The 19258-nt window shown below is 35.1% G+C and overlaps 1 protein-coding gene across 1 annotated transcript in view; it reads right to left on the bottom strand.

The window, feature by feature from the left end:
* HUWE1 (HECT, UBA and WWE domain containing E3 ubiquitin protein ligase 1) overlaps positions 1 to 19258 on the bottom strand; it is a 1068888-nt gene that overhangs the window by 271993 nt on the left and 777637 nt on the right. Inside the window, exons 74-75 of the mRNA XM_090396304.1 lie at positions 17963 to 18594; positions 2855 to 2964 (exon numbers count right to left, since the gene is read on the bottom strand). Of these exons, the coding sequence (XP_090252430.1) occupies positions 2855 to 2964; positions 17963 to 18594 (742 nt within the window). The remainder of the gene's footprint in view (positions 1 to 2854; positions 2965 to 17962; positions 18595 to 19258) is intronic.

Here is a 19258-nt window from a genome sequence, read left to right on the forward strand (position 1 = left end):
ATTACAATTTGGTTTCAATAATTCGTACCAAAAACTTCCTAGATGCAGACATCCTATTCAGTAAATGACTTCTAATTACAGGAAAACTTCACTTAATGCGAATTCGATATGTGCAATAATCAGTTAGCGCGAATTTTTTTCGCCACCATTCTACAGCGAGCAGAAAAGCTGGAAGTCATTATGAGACATCTAAGTGATGCTAGTAATACAATGACTGTGCGAGACCTGGGATATAGCGAGTCCACAGTTTGGACTATATTAAATAAGAGCAAAGAATACAAAGAACAAGGAAAGTTGCTACTGATGCTATAAGCATGCAGATCACCCAAAATAGAAGCGATTTAATGATTGAGATAGAGCATCTTCTATCACTCTGGATTGAGGATTATAACCAAAATAAGAAAAAACCTCTTAGTACAGGGAATATTCAAGCAAAAGCTCTCAATATTTTTACCTCATTGGAAGAGACCAAATTTCAAGAGGAATGTGAAAGTTTTACTGCAAGTTTAGGATAGTTTGAGAAATTTAAAAATCAAGCTGGATAACAATGACTGTGTGAGACCTGGAATACAGCAAGTCTACAGTTTGGGTTATATTAAATAAGAGCAAAGAATACAAAGAATAAGGAAAGTTGCAGCTGATTCTATAAGCTGCATGCTTATAGAATCTGCAAGAATGCAGCTAGTGCTGATAAAGATTCTGCAGCCAAGTTTCCTGAACAATTGCAAAGGATAATTCAGGAGGGTGATTATGATGATCAGCAAATACTCAATGGTGACGAAACTGGTCTCTTTTGGAAGCGTATGCCAACAAAAACTTTCCAAGCTAAAAACTGAAGCATCTAAACCAGATACAAAGTATCTAAAGATCGTCTTTTATTTTTATTAGGAGGCAATGCATAGGCTTTAAATTCAAGCCTATGTCAATTTATCTTGCACAAAATCCAAAATCTAATATTATTGAAGAAATTAGCACAATTGGAAAAGAATTTGGATTTAATGAATTGGGTAATGAAGATGTGAGAAACTTGCTCGATTCCCATTCAGAACAGTTAAGAGAGAATGATCTCCTTAAACTAGAAGAACAGCATGCTTATGAAGAAAATGAGGAGTATGAACAAGAAGAGAATGTTATGACTAAGAAGCTAACTGCAAAAAAACTTGAGCTAGTTTTTAATCACATTAGCATGCTAAGGAAATTTTGTTTGATCCTGATATGGAACAAAGCTTCTAGACTGCCAAAATCTTGATAAATCGATTGCCAGTTATCACAAATTGCATGACAGCATGAAAAAAGTTGAGCACGATTCAAACAGCTTTACTTAATTTTTTTTGTAAAAAAGTAGCCGAATCAAATGTTTAGACATAATAAAAATCAATTGCTTAAATTTTTATTAACTTATGATTTTATTCTCTAATATAGCTTATACCGTATTCTTTTTCAAATTTACACTAAGTGATGGATGAATTATAATTATTCCTATTGTTTGTTTATTGTATTTGCTTAATGCAATTTCGCTTAGCACGCATGATTAATTGATGGATTAAATAATTGCATTAGGCAAGGTTTTCCTGTATTTAACAATATCTGGCAGCAAGGAAAAATCCCAGAGTTGGAATAAGGCAATTATCTTTCCAATATATTGAATCCACGATTGCACTTATTGCCTTCGTGAAAACTAGAGAGGAATAAGTCTCTTGAATACTATTATAAGTTATATACATGAATATTTTACTTCAAAACTTAAATTATATGTAGAGGATAAACTTTGTGAAGAACAATATGACCTTCAAAAAAGATGATCATGCATTGACTCAGTATTTTATTAACAAACAAAAAAATATTGTCTGAAAATATTAACAGACAAAATAAAAATCACTGCTTTTTAGGGTCCATCTGCAATCAGAATTAAAATCATGATCAAAAATAAAATTTTAGCCAAATTAAACTGCTTCAAATACCTTGGATGTTCTGTTTCATATACAAAAGAAGCTGACATTGATCACTAATATTTTTAAACCAAATCAAGTTTAAAAGCATACAAGAATAACAGTTTATAAATTTTTCGCAAGGCTTTCTCTACACAAGAACGTCTTGTCAAATTATGAACCATAAACAATGAAGAAGAAAAATAATACAAAATGGAGAAATAAAATTCGCACAAAGGACAGCAGGCGATACTATATGGGACAAAAAAAAAGGACAGAAATACAAAAAGAATTAACAACAGACTCAGTATTACACAAAGTATACAGATACCGAAAGAAGTGGATTGAACACACTGAAAGACTGGACAGCTCAAGGCTACCCAAAAAAAAAAAAAAAAAAACTCAGATACTACCCAGATTGAGAATATAGAACCAGGGACAGCCAAGAAAAAAAAAAGATGGAATGAGACTGGAAGAGACCACTGGACCTAAATCCCTGAAAGGATGATAATTTAAAAAAAAGGTGAAAAATAGACTGAACGTTATTTTGCTCACACTCTTTACACGTTGTTTCACAATTCAAACTGAGGAACTTCGTGTTAAAGAAGTTTGTCAACAAAAGACATCCTTGAAATGTCTCATATAGCATGGAGTAGGCAGACATCAGGTACTCCCCCACCACCCCAATTGGATTGATTTTAAACACTGAGCAAGTCTGATCATATCTTTATGAAAGTTGAAATCAGTCTTTTAGTGGGATAAAAATTTAACATCAAACCATTCATTACATTACTTATAAGCAATGTACTTAAATGATAGCATTTCATTATCCGAACATTACATTTTATTAGTATATGCAGATACTTAGTTATTTTGACACATAAGAATAGTTCCACAACTAACTACAGTAATTTCAAAAAGCATACCTCTACTGCTAATTTTAGGTGTTGCTTTACTATTAAATTTTCTTTCTCTTCTTCTTCTTCTGACTTTTGAGCTGATGTCATGGTAGTTAGAGTAGACCTATCTTCTGTAACTAATTACAGAATGAGAGAGTTACGATTAAGAGTTATATAAATTTCACAGAATTAATGTCATAAGAGCTTAACATTCAATCAATCACATACAGCTAACAAGTGGCATATTAAAATAACAGAAAAGAAACACAAAATTAAATAAATATTAGGCATTAAATATTTATTCAAATATTTCTTCATCTTAAAGATAAGATCATAACAGAAAGTAAATTCAATTCAACCCAAAATAAAATGACCATGTCTACTTCAACTGCTTAAGTATAACTGATCTATCAAAATTGCAGATACTAATGCTGCTTCTTCCTTTTACGTATTAGGCCTAGTGGCCTGTTACGGAGCTGCCCTTGGCCCTTCCAAACCGTACCCATCCTGAGGATAAGGTGGTTAAGCCTTATGCCTCTCGGCGTGTCCTATGTTGTATACAGATGTGTGTCTGTGTGTTCACAAAGCCAGTTTGCTGTTCTGGGAAATGAAAAACCAGAGTTTCCGGGTGAAAAAAACCCCTACCTCCATCTAAGACCAGCTAACTCACCTTGAAAGGTGAGTTAGCTAGTCTTGAATTGAAATATTGAAAGAGACCAGATAAAGGTTCCTCATGTCACTGACAGGAATCGACCCAGGTCTTTACGACCAAAGGGCTTCATCTATACCAACTGAGCTACGGAGGCTTTTATACTAATGCTAAAAGAGAATATTAAAAGAAGAGAATTTCACCTTGGGCACTAATGGATCTTCCAAAAACAAGAATATACGACATGTACATAGAAGGCAGAATAGCAAACTGCAATCATAACTGTTGCCCTTCATTTTGTATGATTATTCAGTCATATTGGCTATTCTTTCAGTTGGACAATATGTCAACTGACAGCAGCAAAAAAATAGAGGTAGGTCATGATAAATGCGATATTTGATTTAGTGTGAATTGTACAACAGTACAAAGTCACAATTAATGCAAAACAAAATCTAGTTAATGTGATGCTAGCACACATGCAGTTGAAGTTACAAGGGTTAATGTTAGGGTTTTAGATGCTTGCTACTTCAGTCTGCCATAATAATTAGCTTACCTTCAGGACTGAAATTTAGAATTTTTATTTCTATTTTGCTCTATAAAACTATTCTGTTACTTTGTTAACAACATATAAGTGTATATGTATTCCTTTTATTTTTTACTGTAATACTACTTTGTTAATAAACATATATGAAAACCTATGTTTAACTTTTTCATTGCCTGTGTCGGGGGGGGGGGGGGGGTAAAAGTCAATAACTTAAAATTGGCTCAAACACTGCATTGTATACAGCAAATTTAGTATTTTAACTAATTTCACTCTTATTCTATATAAATTTATTCAGTTGACTTCCTACAATATACGCTTTGTTGATTCTGTTGTCTATTTCCATATTCAATTTACCATCTTCACTAAAAATCATGCCTAAGTACCTGAAATGTTTTATTTGTTCTATAGGTTCTCCATTCATAATGCAGTTGATATTTTCGACGTCATTGTCTTGTTATTGCTGACTTCAAACCCTATCTATTACAACATTTAGTCAAGGAATCTTGCAGACTTGTAGCAGATTTATTTAGAAGTATAACATCGTCCACATAAAGCAAAGAGTTCACATTAACATCTCCAATTTTGATATCAGATTTAATACCACCACTTTCCTTTATAATGTGACCCATAAAAATAATGAATAACAGAGGGGATAATGTACATGCTCATTTGACTATTAAATTATTTCAGGAATTTACAACGTATACTGGAATACTGACTGGAAAATAACACCTACATGCATGTGTCATAGTTGTATGTTCCCAATGAAGATGGCAATATGACATTGCCGAAATATAGGAAGTATTTATTAAAGTTTCTTTTAATTAATATTCCAGTATACGTTGTAAATTCCTGAAAAAATTTAATAGTCATGTGTTCCCAACGTATAAGCCTTTCTACAAGAATCCTTGTTTGACAGCAGATTTAACCTCCCCAACTGGGGGTTAAATCTGCTGTCAAAAATCTACACACAACGTCTATAGACGTCGAGCTAAATCTGGATACGAAGCTCTAAAACCCATTGAATGACATGAATAAGAAGTGCAATTTGGTGTCACTATTTCATCCACATTGGCCGGTAAGGAGGTTTACATTAAACCATCTTCCTATCCTTCCTTCAATTCTAACTACCGACTTACAACTCAAATAAAGACTAAGTATTGCTTGATATAATGCCCCACTGATAACATAAAACTGTTGCATTTTGAATAGCTTCTCTCTATTGGCATCTTGTCATATGATTTTTCCAGATCTACTAAACTCAATACAGATCTTTGTTATATTCTCATGATTTCTAAACTATTTGTTGTAAAGTGAAAATCTCATCCACACAGCCTCTATTTAAAATGTAAAAGTACATTTTAAATACTCTAATGGAGCTTGTAATTCCTAGAGCAGGGCACTTCAACCTTTCAGATAGTGCGGGCCACATTAAAAATTTCAATGAAGCCTACGGGCCATTAAGCTATACTGCAGTATTTAGAATTGTAAGATGCTTTCCAGATTCACAGGGAACACTGTGCATTTGATACTTTACATAAAATCCTATAAAAATAAACAAGCTCAGCTTTAAGAGTGTAGGTAGAAATCGAGTTCATGATAAGTAAATACATACTTGAAAAAAAGATAATTTAATGAAGAAAACATTAATTTTTTACAATGTCAATGGGCAACTTGGCAATGTTTTTCCTTGACCAGCGTGTCGATGTTGGCATCAATGTGGAAGTCGCTATACGCAGAGTATTCATTCTCGAGATGTTGGTCTGTAATCTGAGTTCTTGTCATGAACTTCACATGCATCATTCTGGAGAAGAACTGCTCACATAAGATTAGAGACTGCAGATATGACAGACCTGAGAAAGATTAGGAGTGAGAACAGATAGTATCAATGACTATCATATTAAAAATCAAGGATATTAGGAATGAACTTGACATTGTTAGCATCCAGGAATGTGTATGTAGATGTTATAGAAGTAATCTCAGATTAGTTCTATAACATCTACATACACATTCTACAAACAGAATGGGAGAGAAAAGATTAGCAGAACAACTGTTCTCTGCCAGGTTGGCAGGAAAAAGACCTAGATATAGTGGATTGATACAGTAAAAAGCCTTAGAAGAAAAAATATAAGATGTGATAATGTTGGAGTCTCGAAAGGTGACAGATTGATTTGGAGGAAAATTGTTGATAGGAAGTTAATAATGATGTAAGTTATTCATGTAGTACATTCATATCCTGTACACCCCCTTGAGGGTACATGTCAGGAATTTATGATGATAGTTATCATTTAGACTCCATGCATTCCATGTCCCAAATATCATTGTCCCTTTCTTCAGTTATCACAGAAAAGATCCACCAGTAATTTTTTCCTTTATGAGATTCAGAGTAATGTTATTTTAATCCAGATAGGGAGCTGGACTATCAAGGAATCCCAACTTAGGACCAGGTTGTGATTTCAGTGTTACTTTCTCTTAAGTATGTGGCTGACCAAGGCTAAAGAGTCATACCTATCCTATCCATGTGATCAAATACTTTAATAGCATTCTTGTTAGAGGTTTAATGGAATATTAACAGCACTGAGAAAGGATTAAAACTAATTTTAATACTTCCAATATTTCGTCTTCATCACAGAGATATCTTTGGGGTTTACAAACACAGTTTGTAACAACACACACACACAAATACAATACAAAGTGAAACTAAAGTCCAATCTAGGTGGTGCACCTTCTATGGGCATTTGCAGGTGGACTTGGATATAAAGAGGGATCTCTGATAATTAAAGTTTCCCAAATTTTGGTAAGTTTAATGCAAACGTATTTGTTTAAATTAGGTTGATTCCTGAGTGCAGATGCAGATTCAAAGAATAGTCTTTCTTTTTTGAATTTACTATGGTGGAGCATGGTAGTTTTTTCCCCAGGAGATCTTGTCGGATGTATCCAAAACATGGTCTGCAAGGCCAGATTGACCACAATCGTGTTTGCATATGTAAGAACTGTGTGTTGTTCTAACCTGTTCTGGAACAAAGATTGTGGGCCCCATTGGTCAGAGTTTTAATAGGATGGGAAACTTTAATTATCAGAGATCCCTCTTTACACCCTAGGACACCTGCAAATGCCCATAGAAGGCACACCACCTAGATAGGACTTTAGTTTCACTTTGTATTGTATTTGTGTGTGTGTTGTTACAAAAAGTTTTTGTAAACCCCGAAGATGTCTCTGTGACGGAGACGAAATATTGGAAGTATTAAAATTAGTTTTAATCCTTTCTCAGTGCTGTTAATATTCCATTAAACCTCTAATATGAATAGTTGGTCAAAAGAGAGTGATACCAAATAGGATAAATGAAAGTAGTCTTGCTCAGAATAATCAAAAGAAGAAATCAGATCCAGCTAATGGTCCTGAGGGTCACTTTCCTTGCCATCCATTCAATATCCCTCTGTGGGCATGCTGGTCTATGAGTCCTTATTCAATATATCCAGACGATCCCACTTTATCCGGTGAGATTTCTCCATTCATCATTTCGGGAAACACCCTCTAGGGCAGGGGTCTTCAACGCATGGCCTGCGGAGCTCTTTGCCGTGGCCCGCCACACATTTTGAAAAAATAACTACTCAACATTAAAACGCGATTAAATAAAAAATAATTTCAATGAAGCCTGCAGGCTATTAAGCTATACTGCCGTATTTAGAATTGTAAGATGCTTTCCAGATTCACAAGGAACGGAACACTGTGCATTTCATACGTCACATAAAATCCTATAAAAATAAATATTAAATAGAGATGCTTCTTCAGCCATCTACGAGCACCAAGTGATACTTAAGTACTAGTACTAATGGCTGAAGCAGTAGTTCATTCAAGTGTTCTGTCTAGTGCCTTCCAGATACATCTCAAAGCCTCTCGATACTTTGTTATTTTCATATAAATACAAGAGGATCTCATCCACAGTCAGTCGTGAACAGTGTGATATTCGTGTATAAGCAGCACACGCAGGTTCGTCCTGTCAGCCATAGCCTACTGTGGTTTTATATTGCCGTACTTTTTTCATTAGTGTGAGATATATTCAGTGGATTATAACTTAACGGCCATTTTGGATCGTTTTTTGGGTTCCGCCTTCCATCACTATGGTGTCAATGAGTAAGAAGCATAAATCAAGTGATTCTCGTCAGGTTTTTAATGAAAAGTGGACCAATTTGTACTTTTTTGTGCCAATTGACGATAAGCCAGTGCGTTTAATTTTTCATGAGTCATTGTCAAAAGAAAACAGTATAAAACGACAATACGAGAAAGCATGCATCCAATTTCGATCACCTTCAAGGGTGGCTCGTGTGGACAAAGTGAACTGTCTCCAAATTGATTTAAAATGCTAGCAAGGCACGTTTAAAAGGTAGAGGGAAGAGAGCAAACTGTGCATCAAAGTAAGTTATGTAATAACCGAAATAATTGCTAAAAAAAATCAAAAGCCTTCTTGGATGGAGAGTTTGTGAAAGAGTGTCTCATCGCTGCTGGGCGATATTCTGTGCCCAAATAATAAGAAAGCCTTTAAACAACCGAGTTTGTCTGGGGGTAACTGTAGCACAATGTGTCGAAGAACTTGCCAATGACATTGAAGAAACTTTAAAAAAACAGTCATCCAAATTTACATAATATTCACTTGCTTTAGATGAGAGCACAAGATGTGAAGGATGCAGCACAATTAGCTATCTTTGTCCATGGCATTGATCAACAATTCAGTGTGACAGAAGAACTGCTAGCCCTTGTACCTATGAAGGTAACGACGAAAGGCACGGATGTTCTTGAAACCACCAAGAAAACGTTCCAGCATTTCGAACTCAACTTAACCAACCTCGAGGGTGTGGTAACTAATGGTGCCCCTGCTATGGTGGGATAGAACAAAGGGTTTGTTGCACTGCTACGGAAAGAACCAGAACTAGAAGGAAAAGATTTCATCCATTACCACTGTTTAATCCACCAGGAGAATTTGTGCTTGAAAATTATTGGATTTGAGAATGCCATGAAAATTATTGTGACTGTCAGCAACATTATTAGGGCATGAGAATTGAATCGTCATAAATGTGGTTAATTATGAAGGTTGTTTTCTTGATCATAAATAGTAAATAATAATATTTGGTTAACCGATCAAGTGTTGATCAATATTTAATTAATTAACTGGACCAACTATATTCGCCACACTTATCTGTTGGCTTCTTCAGGGCACTAACATATAGGTTTAAACACTCTCATAATTATGCGTAACTGCAAAACTGACAAGAATAAAAACTGACTAGAATAATTACAAATGAAATAGTATCGAACGTGAGTGAAACACGTATCGCGTGTACAAGATCAGCTAGCTGTTGCTGAGGAACCTTCTGTAGTTTGTATTAAAGTTCATTTCTTCCGTTTTTAAGGCTCTGATTAGGGTTTTCCATATCTCTGGCAGTATTAGGCCTTGATTTCTGTTAAGGTTCACAGTAGAACGGGCGACTGTGGCTGCTTCTTTGAACATTCTTGAATGGTAATCTTCCTCTAAGTAGGGGGAACAGCTTTTGTCCCACTCGATGAAAAGTTGCATAATACTTTCCGCACCCTATTCCACAAAACAAAACTTCTCATCACTGGATAAAAGAACTATTCGTGATTTAAAAAACAACAAAGACATCACAGTACTTAAAGCAGATAAAGGAAACAGTACTGTGATACTGAACTCAAAGGACTATGAAGACAAAGTTAACCATCTACTTTCTGACTTGTCTGTTTACCATCTTTTAGCAAAAGATCCAACATTAAAAAATCACAATGATACCAACGAATTACTACGCAATTTATCTAACTGGCCAAAAGACTTGATTAAAAAACTAAAATCGATGCATCCTTTAACTCCGAGACTCTATGGAGTTCCAAAAGTGCACAAAGAGGGTATTCCTTTACGCCCATTCGTTGATGCAATCAACTCGCCCACCTACTTATTGTCAAAACATCTCTCGAAACTCCTACAGCAATACATCCACAACTCAGAGAGTCACATCAAAAACTCTGGACATTTCGTAGAAAAGCTAAAAAACATCAAGATATCAGATAATGATCTTCTAGCCAGCTTAGATGTCACCTCTCTCTTTACAAACGTTCCCGTAGTAGAGGTCAGTGACATCTTAAGTACCTTATTCCCACAAGATATAACCGTATTGTTTGCTCACTGCCTAAACTCCAATTATTTTTCTTGGAAAAATAAAATCTATCAACAGTTAACAGGCTTGGCAATGGGAAGCCCACTCTCACCTTCATGTGCTGACCTCTTCATGGAAGACTTAGAAAACAAAATCCTATCACAAATTTTTCCTAGACCTAAAATTTGGTTTAGATACGTGGACGATATCTTCATCATATGGAACAACAACAAAGATGACATATATGATTTTCTCAAAAAGATCAACGCTTTCCATCATTCTATTAAATTCACTCTGGAACTTGAAAGAGAAAAACAACTTCCGTTTTTAGACATCTTAATCAAAAAACAAACTGATGGCAGTTTAAATCTACCGGTCTACAGAAAACCGACCAGTACAGGTCGCTACCTACATTTTAACTCCTCTCACCACATATCACATAAACTCAGCATTATACACATGTTAAAGAAAAGAGCTATTTGCATCTCAACGGACAACAAGACCCTTCAAGATGAGTTAAAATTTATTTCCAACAATCTGTACTTGAACGGCTATCCAAGAAGACTAGTCAATAAAATCCTTTTCTCTGAACCACCACAAAGAGAACAAGAAGAGATTCAATATATAAAAACGATAGCAATTCCGTATGTAAGTGGCATCTCCAACAAGCTCGCCAATCTCCTCAAACAACACAAAATAAGAGTAGCATTTCAACCTATAGATACTATTCGTAAACCACTAAGATCTCCAAAAGACAACCATCCTTTCTACAAATATGCTGGAGTCTATAATATTCCATGCTCATGTGGCTCTAATTACATCGGACAGACTTCGAGAAGCCTCGAAATCAGGCAAAAGGAGCACATTGGCTATGTCAAAAACAACAGACAGGACATTTCTGGGCTATCGTCTCATTTCTCCACAACTAACCATGTCATCGAGTGGGACAAAAGCTGTTCCCCCTACTTAGAGGAAGATTACCATTCAAGAATGTTCAAAGAAGCAGCCACAGTCGCCCGTTCTACTGTGAACCTTAACAGAAATCAAGGCCTAATACTGCCAGAGATATGGAAAACCCTAATCAGAGCCTTAAAAACGGAAGAAATGAACTTTAATACAAACTACATAAGGTTCCTCAGCAACAGCTAGCTGATCTTGTGCACGCGATACGTGTTTCACTCACGTTCGATACTATTTCATTTGTAATTATTCTAGTCAGTTTTGCAGTTACGCATAATTATGAGAGTGTTTAAACCTATATGTTAGTGCCCTGAAGAAGCCAACAGATAAATGTGGCGAAACTAGTTGGTCCAGTTAATTAATTAAATATTGATCAACACTTGATCGGTTAAACAAATATTATTATTTAATGTGGTTTATTATAATGATGTGCATTGGTTGAGCAGAGAGAAGGATATTTTCAGTGCTTCTGCCTATTTTCACTGTGTTTTTTCTTGTTATTGCTGACCTTCATACCATATCTATTAAAACAGCTATTCAATTTAGTCAGAGAATCTTGCAGACTTGTAGCGGATTTATTTAGAAGTATAACATCATCCGCATAAAGCAAAGAGCTGACATTAACATCTCCAATTTTGATATCAGGTTTAATATCACTTTTCTTCATAATGTGATCCATATAATTAATGAATAACAGAGGGGATAATGTACATCCTCATCTGACAGCAGATTTAACATTAAACCATCTTCCTGTACTTCTTTCAATTCTAACTGCTGACTTAAAACTCAAAGACTAAGCATTGCTTGCTATAATGACTCATTGACACCACCATACAAATGTGGCATTCGAATAGCTTCTCTCTCTTGGCACCTTGTCATGTGCCTTTTCCAGATCTATAAAACTAATACAGATCATTGTTATATTCTCATGATTTCTAAACTATTTGTCGTAAAGTGAAAATCTCATCCCCACAGCCCATATTTGGCATGAATCCAGCTTGATCTTCAGCAAGCTTCTCTTCCACAATCCTTCTCAACCATTTCTCAAGTATACTTGCATAAATCTTACCAGGAACGCTCAGTAGAGAAATACCTCTGTAATTTTCTCACATTGTTTTATTTCCCTTTTTATATATGGGTACTATGAGAGCTGTACTCTAATCATTTGAATATCATCTACTCCAGCTGCCTCCTCTCCACATCATTTCAGGCTTTTTATGCCTTTTTCTACTTATGGATATGTATTCCTGATTGAATGCCTAGTCGGTGTTTTTTTTTACCACTGCATTGTTACTGACTGTTTCATTTAACAATTTTTCAAATAGTTACTCAACACATCAAGGATATCTTTTTCTCCAGGTTTCATGTCACCTTTATCGTCTCTAATTCCTTTTGCTGCACACTTTCTTCCATTTCTGAGCTTCTTCAACAATCTCAAGAATATCTTGCCACCTTCTTGATATTTATTTTCTATGTTCTTGCCAAAGACTTCCTATGAATTTTATTTATTAAGTTTTACACAGTGTCTTTCTTACATTTATCTCTATTCTCTAAGAGCACAAACTGACCTATTTGCCAGCAACTTTTGATATGCTTTCTTCATTTTCTTCCCTGCCTCTTCCTGTGTCTACCATGGAGTTCTGATTTTTCTATCCTTGCAGACAATCTCACCAAATGCCTCTCTGACTGAATCAATCAATGTTTTCTTCAGGGTTTGCCATTGAATCTCCAAGATTTGGCCCTGTTCTCAAACTCTTCATTTTTCCTTGAATAATGTTTACGTATTTTAGTCTATAGTTCACATCTGAGAGCTGCTCAACTTTTATTCACTTTAAAAATTTCTTACATGTTCTTTTCAATATGAAATAAGCTGGAAAAATGGGTAAAAGGTAATGGATGTCAGTTCAATGTGGAAAAGTGTAAAGTTATGCAGTTTGGAATTAAAAGATTACCAGCTATGTATCACATTGATGCAACAGTACTCCAAGAGATTGATGAGGATAGGGACTTGGGAGCGTTTGTCGATAGGGATTTGAAATTCAGAGTGCACATTGCTAACGTGTCCAAGATAGCACATAGGATTACTTGGTTATTGAAGAACACACTAATATCCATAGATAAAAAGGTTATTATTCATCTTTACAAGGAATTATTTTTGATAAGGTTATTATTCCTCTTGATACTTCCACATTTGGATTACTGTGCTCAAGTCTGGTCACCTGGATTCCTTGGAGATGAGGAAGTCATGGAGAGTGTTCAGAGGAGAGTGACTAAGTCGGTGTGTGATGTAAAAAATGCTTCTTACACTGATAGATTGAGAGCTTGTGGATTACAGAGAGGTTGGTTGATAGATGGAGAAGAGGGGATATGATAGAAACATTTAAATTACTAAAAGGTAACATGGGTAGTGTAATAGTTATCTATATATATCCATGACTTATTTTTTAATGGTATTAACAATGCCAAACAATTTTTATCAAAAGATGTTTTATTAACTGCTTATATTTCACTGCATCTGATGATGCAGTGAAACAATATACAGGGATCCCCCTCGATTAACACGGTTCATTAATCCCTCGATGTTACCACGTTAATCAAATCTAATAATCAATGATAAAAATTACAATTCATTAATGATCAATTACTGTATTAATAATTCGTAGGAGGAATGATGTCATCATAATCATGCCACGAGGCTTGCATTTGTGTGGTAAATGTAACCCTGCGGAGCTCGCGGCGGTAACAATTGCAGCACAAGTTGCGGTATATCTGAGAGACACATTCATTACTAGTATATGCTAAAATGCAATAAAACAAAGAAAAAACACTGCAAATATTAAAAATTAAGTGGATACTGAATCTAACATTATTTCATAGGCGAATATAGAAACTACAAGAGTTTCGTGCAGAATATATAGAAACAAAGTTTCGGCAGATACAAGCATAATCAACCTTATGGGCAACTCGTAGTAAAGGTGGAGTAAGCTCCAGATCACTTTCCTTAGTATTTTCCATAATCTAAAGCACATCATCTAGAGGGCATGTATGATAAATAAGCCTTTGGTTCTTTATTTCAGTAATACATGATGATTTATTTATTTTCAGTTACAATCTAGAAATTATTGAACAAAGAATAAAAAAAATTATACTGACATTGGAGGTCGTGGTATTTTATTGTCAAATATCACAAACCTTTACATAACATGTGTTAAATCAAACTGACAGCAAAAAACAATGCGGAATATCACTCGTAACATATGAATGCATGCACAGCTACTCATGATCTCCAAGCTATACACTGAATTGTGTAAGAATATTTGCATTAAACATTTTGCATGTATCTGTCAGATCAGCTGCAAACCCTGCTGGGTTAAAGGCACGTTAATCAAACTCTTGCCGCGTATATCAAGGAATTGTTGCAATTAATTTCAGCGCATTAAGCAAAATCTCGTTAAGCAAGGGATACCCGTAATTGTAAAGGATAAAAGATCTAAAGTCGTATTTTGGCACTCTCTAATGTTAAAAAAAAAGCTATGTGGGAGTTGCTCTTAAGATAAGTCTCCCAAATTTTTGGCGAATTAATGCAATCATATTTGTTCAGGTTAGGAGAATTCTTCAAGGCCATGGTTGACTTAAAAAATAATCTTTCAGATCTGTAAGGACTTCTAAATAGCACATGCGTTTTCTTCCATCTGATCCTGTGTGAAGGGGTATCCAAAGCACGGTTAGCTAGTCCTGACTTGCCACAGTAATAGTAGCAAATGTTATGTTCTTTCAGGTGGATGTTATAACAGGTGGATGATTTTCCTGTTTGTCCAAGTCACAGGGAACTTATACACCTCAGGGTGTGCTAGTTTAACATAAGGTTTGAATGTAGTGTGAAGACCGCGCTTCATCAGTACTTTGGCTATCTTTGCTGATGTACCTATGACATAGGGAATTTTGTGTTCCTATGTGTTAGGGAAGGGAGGGACGGTAATGGGACTATGTAGTATTTCATCTATTTTTGTAGGAATTGTAGCCATTGGCCAAGAATGTATGGTGTAAATATATGAGTTCTGTGGACAGAGCGGCATCATTACAACAATTGGCTCTAGCTCTGTGCGTATGAGTTTTTAAAATGCCATACTGTTTGTCTGGATGATGATGTGATTGTTTATGTAGGTATCTTCCTGTGTGCATTGGCTTTCTGTAAATGGAAAAAGATAATGACCCATCTGAAAGGCAGGTGACTAATGTGTCTTAAATGGTAAACAGTTATTAGATTCTTTTTCTGCTGTGAAATGGATTTTGGGGTGTTGGCTGTTTAGGTAGGTGACAAATGCATCTTGTCCATAGGGCCAAAATGGCAAACATATCATCTACATTGTAACCACACTAGTGGCTTGTATGCAGCTGTGGAACTTTGTTTTCAGTGTTCCATATAAAAGTTTGCTAAAGGGGGAAACCCAAAGCAGTACCATTAATCTGTTTGTAGACTTTTCCTCCCTATGTAAAGTAACCTGCACACATAGTATATCTGAATAATTCAAAGATATTGGGGGGGGGGGTAGACTTGATCAAATCAAGAGTGTTTATAAGTGGTACATTGATAAATAAAGAGGTGACATCAAACTAACAATTATGCCTGAATATGATTAGATGATATGAGAAGGATATGATTTTCAACTAGTGTTTTGAAATGGGCTGAATTTTTTTTTACAAAAAGTAGAGGAATTGCTAGTAAGGGAGGCCAGCGACTTGGCTAACTGATGGGCCAGTTTATATTATACATAGGACTATCTATGCTATTGACTGGGGGCAAAGGGAGATATTAGGTTTGTGGATTTATATCTTTTGGCCAGGAAGTCACTTTTTTCAGTAATTTTTGGACTTTTTTCCCTTTGAGGCATAGTGGGTCTCAATCAATAATTTGGTAGAACTGTCACATAGGTGATCTTGCATTTTTCTGTTATAATCTTCTTGATCCATGACATTATCATAGATCAAGATTAGCCATTTGTTCTAACAATACATCTCTGTCCACAGAACTCAAATATGTGCACCATATGTTCTTGGCCAACAGCTACAATTCCAACAAAATAGATAAAATACTACACAGCTTCTTTACCCCCCCCCCCCAATACACAAGAACACAACATTACCATTTCTATCCTCTATGTCAGAGGTACACCAGAAGAGATGGCCAAAGAACTGATGAAACATGGCCTTCATACCACATTCAAACCTCAGTTAAACTAGCAATTCCGATCTGCTTGCCTAAGGATAAATTTCACCCTTTACACCCTGAAGTATATGAAGTTCCCTGTGACTGTGATGACTATGGACAAACAGGAAGATCGTTAACATTCACCTGGAAGAACATAAAAAATACATTCACTACTATTACTATGGAAAGTCAGGAGTGGAAGACTACTCATTGCACCCCCTTCACACAGGATTAGATGAAAGAAAATTAATATGCTATTTAGAAGTTCTTACAGATATGAAAGATTATTTTTTGAGTCAGCAGTGGCTTTGAAGAATTCTCCTAACCTAAACAAATATGGTTGCATTAATTTGCCAAAAATTTGGGAGACTGTTATCTTAAGAGCAACTCCCACATAGCAGCAATGTTTTTTTTTTTTTTAAATGTATACTGTCATGTATACAAGCTGTGTTGTTGTGCTCTGATGGTGCCAATTTGAAATTCAGTGAAATATAAAGAGTTAATAAAACATCTTTGGATAAAATTGTTTGGCGATGCTAATACTGTTCAAAATAAGTCATGAATAACCATCAACACCTAAGCCTTATCTGTTAGTTATCTATATATATCACTCAATATATATAATGTCCATACTCTCAATATATATAATATATTGAGAGTATGGACAAAAGATACCAGTTTAGTGTGGTCAAGTACAGAGATGCATTACAGGATAAGATTACAAACTGCTTAATATGCTGATTGAACCCAAGTTATTGATGATGATAAGAATTGAGGTAGTGCTCAGTTCAGAGGAGATATTGCAAAAGTGACCAAGGAAGCTCACAGGAAGTTATCATTGATAAGTGACAGTAGGAGGGAGGGGGTAAAACATACTAGTAACATGGCCATCAGATGGGTGGACAGGTGGAAAGTGTGCAAGATGATCATACTTCATGAAAATTGCACAAAACCATTAAGACAGAGATAGGCAGCCTAATCAGCCAATAACAAAACCTCACTGCATGATAGAATTCATTAAAGAATATGGGAAATTGACAGGTCAGAAATAATAAGTTCTGAATGTGTGCATAAAGATTTGAAGATTGCACAAAGCTTTTTCTTGCTCCTGGACATATGTTCTAACAAACACTTCTCAGATTCTAAACTCTAGATTTTATCAACTACCTTCCATAAGAATTTCGAATTAAATTTTAAAAAATTTCCATACACCAAAAATTGCCATGTGAAAGGATGATGAAGACTGTGCAAAATGGTAAGTATTTAATAAAATACTTCCAATTTAATAAAACATGGTTTAAAACATGAAGATGTTGTACACAATTTTGGTTAACCTTGATTTGAAAACAAACAGCTAAAGGTTTTGCATGTTACTTTTTAATTTAAATTAAAAATTGTGAAAATAATTTAGCAAGGAGGATTAAGCTTGCCTCTGGAAGGAAAGTAGAGCTCTTCCATAGAAGGTTCCACTCAGATTACTAGGACCAAACTCTCTTTGCACATGAGAAAAGGTCATGCACAGCTTCATATAAGAACTGGGTGGACAGTTCAGTGTTTACAAGAACTGTGTCTCAGCCTTGATACTGTATGCAATTATGAAGTTACTTACCAATAGAAGAGGATTCTGTTTCTCCTGGAAACTCTTCTCTGCCACAAGGTGGAGCTTCTGTTGCCCGTGCAAGCAAACCAACTTCTTGTGAAGCAGAAGGGACAGCAGCATCAATAAACTGATTGGAATTTTGTGTAACTTCTTGATCTGGAAGAGCTAAAGAAATTAGTGCTAAAAGCCTCAGCAAACGATCTGTTAACAAGGAACTACGTTTAACAACTGGATGCGATAACAAATTAATTAGCTGAGCCAGAGGAGAGGCTTCAAATCCTAAAGTTTTTACTTCCTCTTCAGATGAAGGACAAGTGGTATTGAGAGAGTTTGCTGAAGTAGCACTGTGAGTCCTCACAACACTTTTACCTTTCCTACTAGTACTAAGGGAGTCTAATTTCACCAGTACTTCCCAAAAGTCTGTATCTTGAGAAACTGGACCACTAGCAATATCAGTCCTGGATAAAGGAGTTGATTGTCTTGAATCATTCTTGACAGGTGTTGATTGCCCAGTTTTTGACTGCTGAAGCCTCACATCTAAGACACCAGAAGAATCTCTGGATTTATCATCTTTTGATTTTTCAGGAAGAAAATGAAGAGGAAATGTCTTGGCAAGAGATATTAGGGTGTCCAAAACATGCCTGAATAAAAAAAATATAATAAAAAAATTACATATGTATAGAAATTAGAGGGAACGTTCTATCATATAACTTGGCTTCAACTATGTAGGAAGTTAAAAAAATGCATAATAATAAAGAAAGAAAAATTACTACAACATGCTATTTGTTTATTAATTTTCTGTAATATTATAAGAAACATAAAATTAAAAAAAAATAACATATTCAGCTCTCAGAAATGGAGAATAAATTTTCTTTATAAGTGATTTTAGCTCTTGCAAAAAGTATATTCTCCTATTGCATACTTTATTACTTAAAGATTATTTATTTTTATATACATAACACTTTATTTTTTTCTTACAAAACAAATATATATATATAAATAAATAAATTATAAATTGATCCAAATGATTAAAGCATTGATATTTAATATAAAACATATGGTCTCAGGTTGCTGCAAAAGCTTTTTATTTTGTGGTAATATGCACCTCATTCTCATATTTCAATATATAATCTATCCTTATTATTTAACCATCAAAAAAAGACATCTAATATATTCTAGAGAGAGGAAAGAAACTGTTTACTGACTAATTCCATACATACTCAGATAAAATTATAAAATTAAAAAAAAGTCAGCCAATTGACAGAGGTAGCAAGGGTGTCTTTCTTTCAGAAAAGAACTTACTCC

This window comes from Typopeltis vanoorti, chromosome 1, assembly GCF_054136105.1.
Source record: "Typopeltis vanoorti isolate ZY-2024b chromosome 1, IOZ_Tvanoo_1.0, whole genome shotgun sequence".
Lineage (NCBI taxonomy): Eukaryota > Metazoa > Arthropoda > Arachnida > Uropygi > Thelyphonidae > Typopeltis > Typopeltis vanoorti.